Source organism: Nycticebus coucang, chromosome 22 (assembly GCF_027406575.1).
Source record: "Nycticebus coucang isolate mNycCou1 chromosome 22, mNycCou1.pri, whole genome shotgun sequence".
In the NCBI taxonomy this organism is placed as follows: domain Eukaryota; kingdom Metazoa; phylum Chordata; class Mammalia; order Primates; family Lorisidae; genus Nycticebus; species Nycticebus coucang.
The window spans coordinates 7,210,885-7,223,246 of NC_069801.1; the positions used below are offsets into that span (position 1 = coordinate 7,210,885).

At 40.7% G+C, this 12,362-nt stretch overlaps 1 protein-coding gene across 10 annotated transcripts in view; it reads left to right on the forward strand.

The window, feature by feature from the left end:
• The window catches only part of KIF1B (kinesin family member 1B), a 170,291-nt gene that overhangs the window by 15,240 nt on the left and 142,689 nt on the right, over positions 1 to 12,362 (forward strand). For all 10 annotated transcript variants that reach the window (XM_053577259.1, XM_053577250.1, XM_053577253.1 and 7 more), the window contains exon 2: positions 3,476 to 3,656. In XM_053577259.1, coding sequence (XP_053433234.1) covers positions 3,551 to 3,656 — 106 coding nt within the window. In that variant the 5' untranslated portion in view covers positions 3,476 to 3,550. The remainder of the gene's footprint in view (positions 1 to 3,475; positions 3,657 to 12,362) is intronic.

A 12,362-nucleotide genomic window follows, 5' to 3' on the forward strand; every position in this document is an offset into this window, starting at 1 on the left:
GGGAGGCAGAGGCAGGAGAATCACTTGAGCCCAGGAGTTGGAGGTTGCTGTGAGCTGTGATGCCACAGCCTCTACCCAGGGTGACAGCTTGAGGCTCTGTCTAAAAAAAAGAAAAAAGAATTATGGTATCAGGATTTGAGAGAGTGATGTTGATAGAAATGGAAAGATTGGCAGAGATTGTTTGGGGGAGAAGATAATGGGTTTTTGGGGGTGTGTGTTGAGATGATGCCTATACATCAAAGGGAACTTTAAGGTATTAATGTGTGTTTTATGTCTAGCTTTTTCTGAATGCTTCATCCGTTCTCTTTTGGCATAGTGAATATAAGTCATGCTACATTCAGTGGGAGGGTTAACAATGCTAACCTTTCATTGGATAAATGCAATCACAAAAACATCTGATATATTAAATAAAGCAATGTTAGTTTAATGTAAAATAAAATGGGAAACAGACTAGAAAAACATTGTACCAAACATAAAAATATTAATATCAAAAATATTAGGCCAAGCGGCTGGGCACCCATAGCACAGTGGTTACAGCGCTAGCCACATACCCGCAAGGTGGCAGGTTTGAATCTGGCCGGGGCCAGCTAAACAACAGCAACAAAAAATAGCTGGGCATCGTGGTGGCTGCATGTAGTCCCAGCTACTTGGGAGGCTGAGGCCAGAGAATCATTTAAACCTAAGAGTTTGAGGTTGCTGTGAGCTGTGATGCCACAGCACTCAACTGAGGGCGACATAGTGAGACTCTGTCTCAAAAAAAAAAAACACATTAGGCCAAGCATGGCGTTTCATGCATGTAACTCTAGTACTTTCGGAGGCCCAGGAGGGAGGATTACTTTGAGACAAGCCTGAACAACATAGGGAGACCCTGTCTCTACCCAAAATAGAAAAGTTAGCTGTATGTGGTGGCATGTGCCAATAGTTTCAGCATCTCAGGAAGCTGAGGCAGTAAGATCACTTGAGCCCAGGATTTTGATGTTGCAGAAGGCTATAACAGTGCCACTGCACTTCAGCACAGGTGACATAAGACCCTATCAGAAAACAACAAAAAAATTATCATTTGAAACAAAACCAAAAAAATCAATAAACCAGGCAGTGGACTTAAACAGATCATTCTCATAACTGGGAAATATAATTCATTCCTTTTTTTTTCTTTGAGACAAGAGCCTCAAGCTGTCGCCCTGGGTAGAGTGCTGTGACATCACAGCTCACAGCAATCTCCAACTCCTGGGCTCAAGCGATTCTCTTGCCTTAGCCTCCCTAGTAGCTGGGACCACAGGCGCCCACTACAATGCCCGGCTATTTTTTGGTTGCAGCTGTCATTGTTGTTTGGCGGGCCTGGGCTGGATTCGAACCCACCAGCTCAGGTGTATGTGGCTGGTGCCTTGGCTGCTTGAGCCACAGGTGCCTTAGCCTAATTCATTCCTTTAAGAAACATTTACTGAGGGCGGCGCCTGTGGCTCAGTCGGTAGGGTGCTGGCCCCATATGCCGAGGGTGGCGGGTTCAAGCCCGGCCCTGGCTGAACTGCAACCAAAAAATAGCTGGGCGCGGGGTGGCGCCTGTGGCTCAGTGAGCAGGGCGCTGGCCCCATATACCGAGGGTGGCGGGTTCAAACCCAGCCCCGGCCAAACTACAACAAAAAAATAGCCGGGTGTTGTGGTGGGCGCCTGTAGTCCCAGCTACTCGGGAGGCTGAGGCAGGAGAATCGCCTAAGACCAGGAGTTGGAGGTTCCTGTGAGCTGTGTGACGCCATGGCACTCTACCAAGGGCAATAAAGTGAAACTCTGTCTCTACAGAAAAAAAAAAAAAAAAAAAAAATAGCCGGGCGTTGTGGCGGGCGTCTGTAATCCCAGCTACTCGGGAGGCTGAGGCAAGAGAATCGCTTAGGCCCAGGAGTTGGAGGTTGCTGTGAGCTGTGTGATGCCACGGCACTCTACCGAGGGCCATAAAGTGAGACTCTGTCTCTACAAAAAAAAAAAGAAACATTTACTGAGCTCTGATATTAGGTACTGTTCTGTTAAATAGGTGCCAGCAAACAAGACAGGAAATCTCTGAGCATTCTGATGGTGACATGAGGGACAAGCAGTATTCCAGAAAACAAGAATTTCAAATAGTGATAAATGTTATTAAGAAAATAAGATAGGGCAGCAAAGTAGAGTGAATTTATGGTTTTTACTTACTGTTTTAAATTTTGCCTTTTCTAGGGAACGCATTGGCAATGTTGTTCAGCTGGAGGTTAGCATTCCTAATTTCTGCTTAATTACATGGGAAAAAATTGGTCAGATTTAAGTTCTGCTAGGGTTCACTGTTCATTGGACTCACAAGTATGTGTTTTTCTTTGGTTCTTCTTGAGATGTTTAGATAATGGATGAAATATAGATTTCTTCCTAACTAGAAAAATTGGCTGCGTCTTGTGAAAATTACTTATGTAATTTTTTTTCACAGAATAGTGTTGGCTTTGTTCTGTTGGGATAGAAACTATTCCTCTGAAAAATTTTTCCTATTGCTTCATTGAATAATAATTTGATTTTGCTGTGAGTCAGTGTTGCATCTGAAGATAGGACCTGGGTCTCTTTGAACCTTCCCTGTTGTACAGGATGGTTGTGAGGGTCCAATGAAATACATATGTAAGGTATCCTTGGAAATCACTGCATAGTTAAGGGAGTTGGCTAGAACTTAACCTTTGTCCTTTGCTATTTAATTATATATATACATATATATCATGTAACCAAATGTTCAAGCTATAATTATCATTTTTTAATTTGAGATAGAGTTTAACTTTGTTGTTCTTGGTTGTGGTGTCATAGCTCACAGCTACCTCAAACTCTTGGGCTCAAGTGGATTCTCTTGCTTCAGCCTTCTAAGTTGCTGGGACTACAGGCCCCCGCTACAGCACCTAGCTATTTTTAGAGACGGGCCTCACTCTTAGTTAGGCTGGTCCTGAACCCATGAGCTCAGGCAGTCCACCCATGTTGGCCTCCCAGAGTGTTAGGATTACAGGCATGAGCCACCCCACCTGGCCTTTCAAGCTATAATTAAAAGTATAGAAAGTTTAATGCATTTTTTTTTTTGAAGAAAAGTAACAAGTGGCACGTAGATGGAAAGATATCTATTTAAGGAACTTCAACAAATAAACATTTTGTGTTTTTCATATATTAACTGAAGATTGGCCTAAAAACACAGAAAGTGGGATAGATGCCTATTATGCAATGCATAAATGTAATGCATTTACATTTTTTACTAATAAGCTTAGGGTTTTTTTCATATGAGAAAGATAATAGAATAGGAAAACAAATTTCAGTCTTTAGTTTTTCTATCTGATAATTTATTTTTGAGAATATAAGATATGTAGCAGGGAAATGGGAAGAGGCTTTTAGCCCCTACTTTGTTTAATTCTAGGAAATGGGAAGAGGCTTTTAGCCCCTACTTTGTTTAATTCTAACTGTGTTGTATGGAATCTTTTTCTTTTTAAAGGAAACTTGAATATAACTTCAAAAGAAGATTTGTTTTTTTATTTGTGGATTGCATATAAAGAAGAAGGCCATCAGAATGTCGGGAGCCTCAGTGAAGGTGGCTGTCCGGGTGAGGCCCTTCAATTCTCGAGAGACCAGCAAGGAGTCCAAGTGCATCATCCAGATGCAGGGCAACTCGACCAGTGAGTACCTGTTGTTTTCTATCAATTATATGTCTTACCTTCCTTTCCTCACTCCCTTCTCTTCTTGCCATGATCAGAATAAATGAACATATTTGTGTGTGAACACTTTGAAGTTTGCTATTCTGAATGATCCATCAAATATTTCCCCCTCTGTGGTATTTGCTGCAATATATTTAATATGGACTATTTACTTTTTACTATTGAGAAACCATAAATGACTAAAATAATTTAGCTAGTGTTAATGGTTATTAAGTTGAAATCTTAAGGATAATAAAGGTGAAAATAGTGATTTTTTTTTTTTCCCTAAATCCTGATGTGATGAAATAATATTAAGGCCCCAAGATTCACTGTTTTTCTTTCTTTCTTTTTCTTTTTTTTTTTTTTTTTTTTGAGACAGAGTCTCACTTTGTTGCCCCTGGTAGAGTGCTGTAGCATCATAGCTCACAGTAAACTCAGACTCTTGGGCTCAAGCGATTCTCTTGGCTTAGCCTCCTAAATAGCTGTCACTACCGGGACCCACCACAATACCCAGTTGTTATTAGAGATGGGGTCTCGCTCTAGCTCAGGCTGGTCTCAAACTTGTAAGCTCAGGCAATCTGCCCACCTTGGCCTCCAGGAGTGCTGAGATTACAGTTGCAAGCCACTGTGCCGGCTTTGTTTTTCTTTCTTGATTTTAAGCAGGACTTGAATTTGCCAAGATGGTCTTAAAATTTACTCTTCAGTGGTTCTTTGAGTTGAACAATGGCTATAACTATAATACTTCGTTGTTGTTGTTGTTGCAGTTTGGGGCTGGGTTCAAACCCCGCCACCTTAGGCATATGGGGCTGGCGCCCTACACACTGAGCCATAGGCGCTGCCCAAATGTAACACTTTTTAATAACTTGTAAATTTTTTTGAAAATTATCAGTTATTGCTTCCTGGCTTGTTTTCTGTATTAGAATTGCTTGAGTGACTTAAGCTGATTTCTTTTGTATCTGCAGTACTAAATTACTTGATATGGATCTGCAGGCAAATTATTACTTAAAATAGAGATAGATTCTGCTTTAATTCTGAAATTTCATGACAAAGCAGAATCTTCACTCTTCAGAAACAAGTTACTGCTAAGGTAACTATTCATCTGCTTTTGTGCCACTTGCCAGTCACCCGTGTGCAGAGGCAATCTATCAGTGGGAAGTGTTTATTTCACACAAATCTAGCTAGATATTTTAGCCATCATTTCAGGTAGTTCATGTATAGCCTTGAAGATTTCAGCTTATATTCTTCTCTGAACTTGATAGGGCTTAAAACAAAAAAATTTTTTTTGAGACAGTTTTATTTTGTTGCCCTCGGTAGGGTGCTGTGGCATCATAGCTCACAGCAACCTCAAATTCCTGGGCTAAAGTGATTCTCTGGCCTCAGCTTCTCAAGTAGCTGAGACTACAGGCACCCACCACAACACCTGGCTACTTATAGAGGCCAGGTCTCGCTCTTGCTCAGGCTGGTCTCTAACTCCTGAGCTCAGGTAGTCCACCCGCCTCGGCCTCCCAGAGTGCTAAGATGATGGGCCTGAACCACTGCACCTGGCCCAATCTTTTTTTTGAAAGATTCAAAAAGTAAGAATTGAAATAACCTGTGCAATTGTGTTTTGCCTTCTTTTGTCAATTATTATGTCAGTTATTCTGTGGATTATATCCTATGAATAATTATCAAAGACAGATGCGAAGGTCAATACTGAATTATACACTTTAAATGAGTAAACTTTGTGGGATATAAATTATATCTCATGGCCAAGTATGGTGGCTCATGTCTGTTAATCTTAGCACTTTAGGAGGCCATGGTGGCAAGGGTTGATTGCTTGAGACCAGCTCAAGATTGTCTCCTACAAAAAAAACAAAACAAATTAGATGTGCATTTGTAGACCCAGATACTGATGCGAGAGGATTGTTTGATGCTATAGTGAGTTATAATTGTGCCTGAAAAAGCAAGGTTTGCTCTTCAGCAAACCTTGTCCCTGAAAAAACAAAGATATATAAGGTCTGACAATTAAGTTTGTGAACTTATCTCAGAAAAAGTGTTACATTCCTCATTGCTGAACATCACTATAGTCACCTTCAAAGTACTTCCCTTGGGAAGCTGTGCACCAGTGCCAGTGCCTACTCCACCCACCTTTCAAAGCAGTTTTGGAACCCTTTTTTTCTGGAATGGCCATTAAAGCTGTCGTTGCATTACCCTTAGTGTCCTGAATTTTATCAAAATATTTATATTCTTAAATGTCATTCATTTAAACTATGTTATTATTTATGCTTTTTTTTTTAATTTAAACAACGCCAGGTTTGGTGCCTCACATCTGTAATCCTAGCATTTTGGGAGGCTGAGGAAGGTGGATTGCTTGAGCTCAGGAGCTTAAGACCAGCCTGAGCAAGAGCGAGACCCCCCTTCTCTTAAAAAAAAAAAAATTTTAACAATATGTAACTAAATTCTGGTTATTAACCTTGTTGTTTCTCTTTGTGAAAAATGTATTTAATTATAACTTGGTTTGGAGGCAGTTTTGGCTGTATCACAAGTTCTTTTAAAAAGAGGACTTTAGGAAATTCTAGGTGAAGAATAAGAATTGATTACAAGTATTTGGAGGGATCTCACCTACTGTACACAATGCAAGAGTATATTTCAAAACAAATAAGATTATATTATAAATGTCTTACCACAAAAAAGAAGTAAGGTGATGGTTACATAGATTAGTTTGATTTAAGCATTCCACATTGTATATCAAATCATCATATTGTACCCCATAAATGTATACATTTATGATTTAATAAAAATTAAATTTAGAAAAAATTATTATAAGAGGAACTATTTTTCTCTGTGATATCTTTCATATACTGATCATCTCTTGTCTACCCTAGAGCAATTCCAGTGTCATGGGGATCTATTTTCATTGGGGGAATCTCTTGCAACTTTCCTTATAGGGTTGGAAATCTTATGAAAAACTTGTAAGTAAAAATTGAGTGTTAAAAAGACCATATTCTCGGGCGGCGCCTGTGGCTCAGTGAGTAGGGCGTCGGCCCCATATGCCGAGGGTGGTGGGTTCAAACCCAGCCCCGGCCAAACTGCAACAAAAAAATAGCCGGGCGTTGTGGCGGGCGCCTGTAGTCCCAGCTGCTCGTGAGGCTGAGGCAAGAGAATCGCGTAAGCCCAAGAGTTAGAGGTTGCTGTGAGCCGTGTGACGCCACTCTACCCGAGGGCAGTACAGTGAGACTCTATGTCTCTACAAAAAAAAAAAAAAAAGACCATATTCTCAAGAAATGCAGAAATCAATTTATCATACAATTAAAGTAAATGGAAAAATTTTATTAGTATAAGTAATGATACTAATAATTTTTCCTTTTCTTTTTTTTTTTTTTTTTTTTGAGACAGTCTCACTATATCACCCTCAGTAGAGTGCTGTGGCGTCAGAGCTCACAGCAACCTTCAATTCTTGGGCTTAAGTGATTCTCTTGCCTCAGCCTCCCAAGTAGCTGGGACTACAGGCGCCCGCCACAACACCTGGCTATTTTCTTGTTGCAGTTGTCATTGTTGTTTAGTTGGCCTGGGCTGGGTGTATGTTGCTGGTGCTGCAACCACTGTGCTATGGGCGCCAAGCCAATAATTGTTTTTGATGACAGATAATTTTAGAATGCCTACATCTTAAATTGGTTATTGTCAAAGTCAAATAGCACTATTCTCCTTTTCTCCCAATTTTGATTTATTTTTGTGAATACATGAAACATTCACTCACATAATATGAAATTTAAAAACACAAAGAGTAGGGCGGCACCTGTGGCTCAGTGAGTAGGGCGCCGGCCCCATATGCCGAGGGTGGCGGGTTCAAACCCAGCCCCGGCCAAACTGCAAAAAAAAAAAATAGCCGGGTGCTGTGGCGGGCACCTGTAGTCCCAGCTATTCGGGAGGCTGAGGCAAGAGAATCGCTTAAGCCCAGGAGCTGGAGGTTGCTGTGAGCTGTGTGACGCCACAGCACTCTACCAAGGGCCATAAAGTGAGACTCTGTCTCTACAAAAAAAAAACAAAACAAAAAAAACACAAAGAGTATGTAATACAAAGACTTTCTCTCGTCCTATTGCATAGTCAACCCAGTTCTTCTCCCTGAAAGCAAGTTGTGTTAAGTTTCCTTTTAAAGATAGTTTTGGTTACTTTCCAGAGGTAGTTTAAGCACCAGCATCTTTTTCTAAGGTCATTTTTTCCCCTTTTAATTAGTGATAAGGTATAATAACAGCTTGACTGCACTGTATGTTTTAAGTACCTGAATGATACCATTCATGTTTATAATTTGTGAAAGTTTTTTCCTTTGAGATTTTAAATATCCATTTGAATTAATAGGGTTTAATTAGCAAGTATCTAGTATATGTATAATGGTATGCTCAGTAACTGTTATAAACAGTTACATAAATAGAGCATCAAAAAATAAGCCAGTGGTAGTGTTGGGACTAGATAATGGTATTCCTGACCCTCAACTGACTATAACATAGTGCTTCCCTGCATGTAAAATTTCAACAGGAGAAATTTGTGACTTTTAAATTGACTTTAGTTTACCAAAATAAAAATCTTCATTAGGCCAGGCATGATGACATATGCCTGTCATCCTAGAGGGCAGTTCTCAACCTGTGGTTTGCAACTCCTTTGTAACAACGAAAATACATTGTGGCATTAGGAAAGTTGAGAACCATCATCTAGCACTTCCGGGGACTGAGACAGGAGGATCACTTAAGCCCAGGAGTTCTAGACGAGTCTGAGCAACATTTTGAGACCCTCTCTCTACCACATACAAAAAAATCTCTTTGGATGAAACAGCCTGGGAAAAATTAGGGTTAGTTTTTTACCTAAATATTTAACTTTGACATGGCTTAGAGATTGGGATCATTTTGGTTCCTGAAGTTATCTGTTCTTAGAAAGTAACTAATCACATGAGAGCTTTTATATCTATTGTACTACATATGTGAAAGTGTTGTCTCTAGAATTTTTGGCATTTTGTTTTTAACTTAGGTTTTTTGTTTCTATTTTAGATCTTCTGTGGCAATTTTGTATAATTTGACTGATATGTAATCCAAATAATTTTTCAGTGAGAGATTTTAAGTGAGGTATTTGCGTGAAAGATTCTATGTTTAGAAAGTATTAATAGCATGTTAAAAAAAATCCACTGGGTTTAGATTGGAAGAGTGCATGAATTTTGAACATAGAATTGTTGGAAATGAATCTTCTATAGCCACATGTGTTAGCTGTATTAGAAAGGCTGCTATGCTGACAAGCTGGCCTGGCCTGCTGTGCACAAGGATTAGAGCTGATTGCAAATGGAATGCAATGGAATGTTCCTGCTATTGAGTCTCTTATGAAAAAGCAGAAGAGTGTGAGGAGTGATTTAGGGAATGTGCCAAGTCTGGAAACTGAGTAGTGGCCATTTTATTTAAGTGCTTTCTGGTGTTGCAGGAAATATTTTCTATGCCACAGATACATGTTTTATTGCCTTGACATTTTGGAATCTGGAGCACATATAAATGGCTTTATTCAATAATATCCCATTATATCCCAGATTTCTTCCACTTTCGAAGCATTTCTTATTGTCTGATTACTTTGTGAAAAGGAAAATGGGGCAAAGTTAATGATCTAATCGCTCACATTTATGGTTAGGTTGTATGTGTAATCTGGAGACATTGAACTTGCGTAAATTCTCTCAATAACAGGAGGTAGGTAAAGTTTATTTTCACTTACAATGTGAGAATCCATCATGTGATTGAACTGAGATATTTTTCTTTTTCTTTTTTTTTTTTTTGTAGAGACAGAGTCTCACTGTACCGCCCTCGGGTAGAGTGCCGTGGCGTCACACGGCTCACAGCAACCTCTAACTCTTGGGCTTATGCGATTCTCTTGCCTCAGCCTCCCGAGCAGCTGGGACTACAGGCGCCCACCACAATGCCCGGCTATTTTTTTGTTGCAGTTTGGCTGGGGCCGGGTTTGAACCCGCCACCCTCAGCATATGGGGCCGGCGCCCTACTCACTGAGCCACAGGCGCCGCCCTATTTTTCTTTCTTTTTTTTTTTTTTTTTTTGTAGAGACAGAGTCTCACTGTACCACCCTTGGGTAGAGTGCCGTGGCGTCACACAGCTCACAGAAACCTCCAACTCTTGGGCTTACGCTATTCTCTTCCCTCAGCCTCCCAAGCAGCTGGGACTGCAGGCGCCCGCCATAACGCCCGGCTATTTTTTTTGTTGCTGTTTGGCCGGGGCTGGGTTTGAACCCGCCACCCTCGGCATATGGGGCCAGCGCCCTACTCACTGAGCCACAGGCGCCGCCCATATTTTGCTTTTTCTTTAACCACAGGATTCTGTCTCTTGCCCTTTGGTAAATCTCATTCATGTATTTATCAATCTTCCTTTGCCCAGGGAATTTTTTTCCCAGTGCCCCATCTTAGTGGGATAGAAGTAACCCTGATTTCCCCCCTAATTTTATTGCTTACGTTGTATATTTTTAAAGGCTTTTTCAGTCATACACATTTCTTTTTTTTTTTTTTTTTTTTTGTAGAGACAGAGTCTCACTGTACCGCCCTCGGGTAGAGTGCCGTGGCGTCACACGGCTCACAGCAACCTCTTAACCCCTGGGCTTACGCGATTCTCTCTTGCCTCAGCCTCCCGAGCAGCTGGGACTACAGGCGCCCGCCACAACGCCCGGCTATTTTTTGGTTGCAGTTTGGCCGGGGCTGGGTTTGAACCCGCCACCCTCGGCATATGGGGCCGGCGCCCCACTCACTGAGCCACAGGCGCCGCCCAGTCATACACATTTCTAAATCAAATGTTGCACATCATACCTATTGCAAAGAATGATTTCATATCCACTATTGAAAATTTGGGATAAAGGAAAGTAGGGACAAAATGGAGATTTGGAAAGGAAGAATTTAGAAAGAAATGCACTTAAATTTGTACCCTTCACTTTTTTTTTTTTTGTTTGTTTTTTTTTTGGCTCGGGCTAGGTTTAGAACCCACCACCTCTGGCATATGGGACCGGCGTTCTACTCCTTGAGCCACAGGCGCCGCCCTACCCTTCACGTTTTTAAACATTGCTATGTAATAGTCATATCTTTGGAGTATATGTGATAGTTTAATACATATAGACAGTATATAATGATCAAATCAGGTTACTTGGCTATCTATCACTTTGAACATTTTTCTATGGATTGGGACCATTCCAATTCTCTTCTATTTTTAAATATACAGTAAATTTGATAAATTTTTCTTTATTCAATTTGGTTTGATGGTTGGTCTTTGTGTACTTTTGTATTCCAGTCTTTTCTTATTAGTCTTAGTCTTTTGTTTTTCTCTCATTACTATTAACTAATTCTCACTTGTATTTAATCTGTGCTTCTTTTCCTGGGATCCATGGATAGAGTTCTGAAGGTGGGAACCCCTTGAAATTATATGCAAAACATGGTTCAGCATTTTCCTAGGGAGAGGTCAGTCATTTTCAATATACTTTTAAAGAGATCTATGTTCCCAAAATGGTTAAAAATCACTAGCTTGGGCTGGGCATGGTGGTTTATGCTTGTAATCCTAAGTGCTTGCAGAGATCCAGGCGGGTGGATTTCTTGAGGTCAGGAGTTCAAGACCAGCCTGAGCAAGAACAAGACCCCATCTCTAAAAATGGCCAGGCATTGTGGTGGCACCTGTAGTCCCAGCTACTTGGGAGGTTGAGGCAAGAGGATCACTTGAGCCCAAGAGTTTGAGGTTGCTGTGAGCTATGATGCCACAGCACTCTGCTGAGGGTAACAAAGTAAGACTCTGTCTCCCCCCCACCCCCCAAAAAAGAAAAAAACAGTGCATGCCAATAACTTGGTGCTGATTGCTTTTGGTAGTTGCCCAAGCCCAGTGAAGTGTGAAACACTGATGGGAGCTAGCGAAGTCTGGAATGCAGTTAGCAAGATTGTGAAAGGGACTGTTGCTTCCAGTTCTGTGTTAGGCAAAGCGTTTATAGATTTAATTTTTGCTGATAACCTGTACATGAGGGCCTGTGTATCGTATAGGTTAAAATTGTTCTTAGTGGTATTGTTAAGGGATGAACGCCTTATAGATATAGGTGGTAGAAATAAGACATATTAGGTTTTTGAGAATGCCTATCGATAATTAGGTTTTTGTTGTTCAGCAAGCTTAGGCCTCCAGGTCACCAAGCTTTGAGAGAGATTTTAGTTTTTGTTTTAGATAGAATCAGATGATGAAAGCAGTGTAATGACTGCTGGGAAAACACTGAGGAGGGGCATCTAAATACAGTCACATTTTGCTCTGAGAAATGTGTTGTTAGGTGATTTTGTCATTGTGCAAATACCAGTGTACCTACACAAACCTAAAGGTACAGTCTACTACACAGCTAAGGTGTGCTGTTGCTTCTAGGCTACAACCCTGTACAGCATATTACTGTACCGACCACAGGTAATTATAACACAGTGGTGAGTATTTTTGTGTATTTAAACATACCTAAACAGAAAAAGTACGGTAAAAAATATGATATTTTAATCTTATGGCCCACATGGTACATGCCAACCTAGATATATGGTCTGTCATTGACCAACATGTGAAAGGGGTACGGCAGGGAAGGGGAGGGACCGTCTGAGAAGCCTTTTTGTTAATAGAAAACTGCAGGGCCAGATTTAACAGCAGCGACACAATGAGGAAATAATTTAACTATACTTAC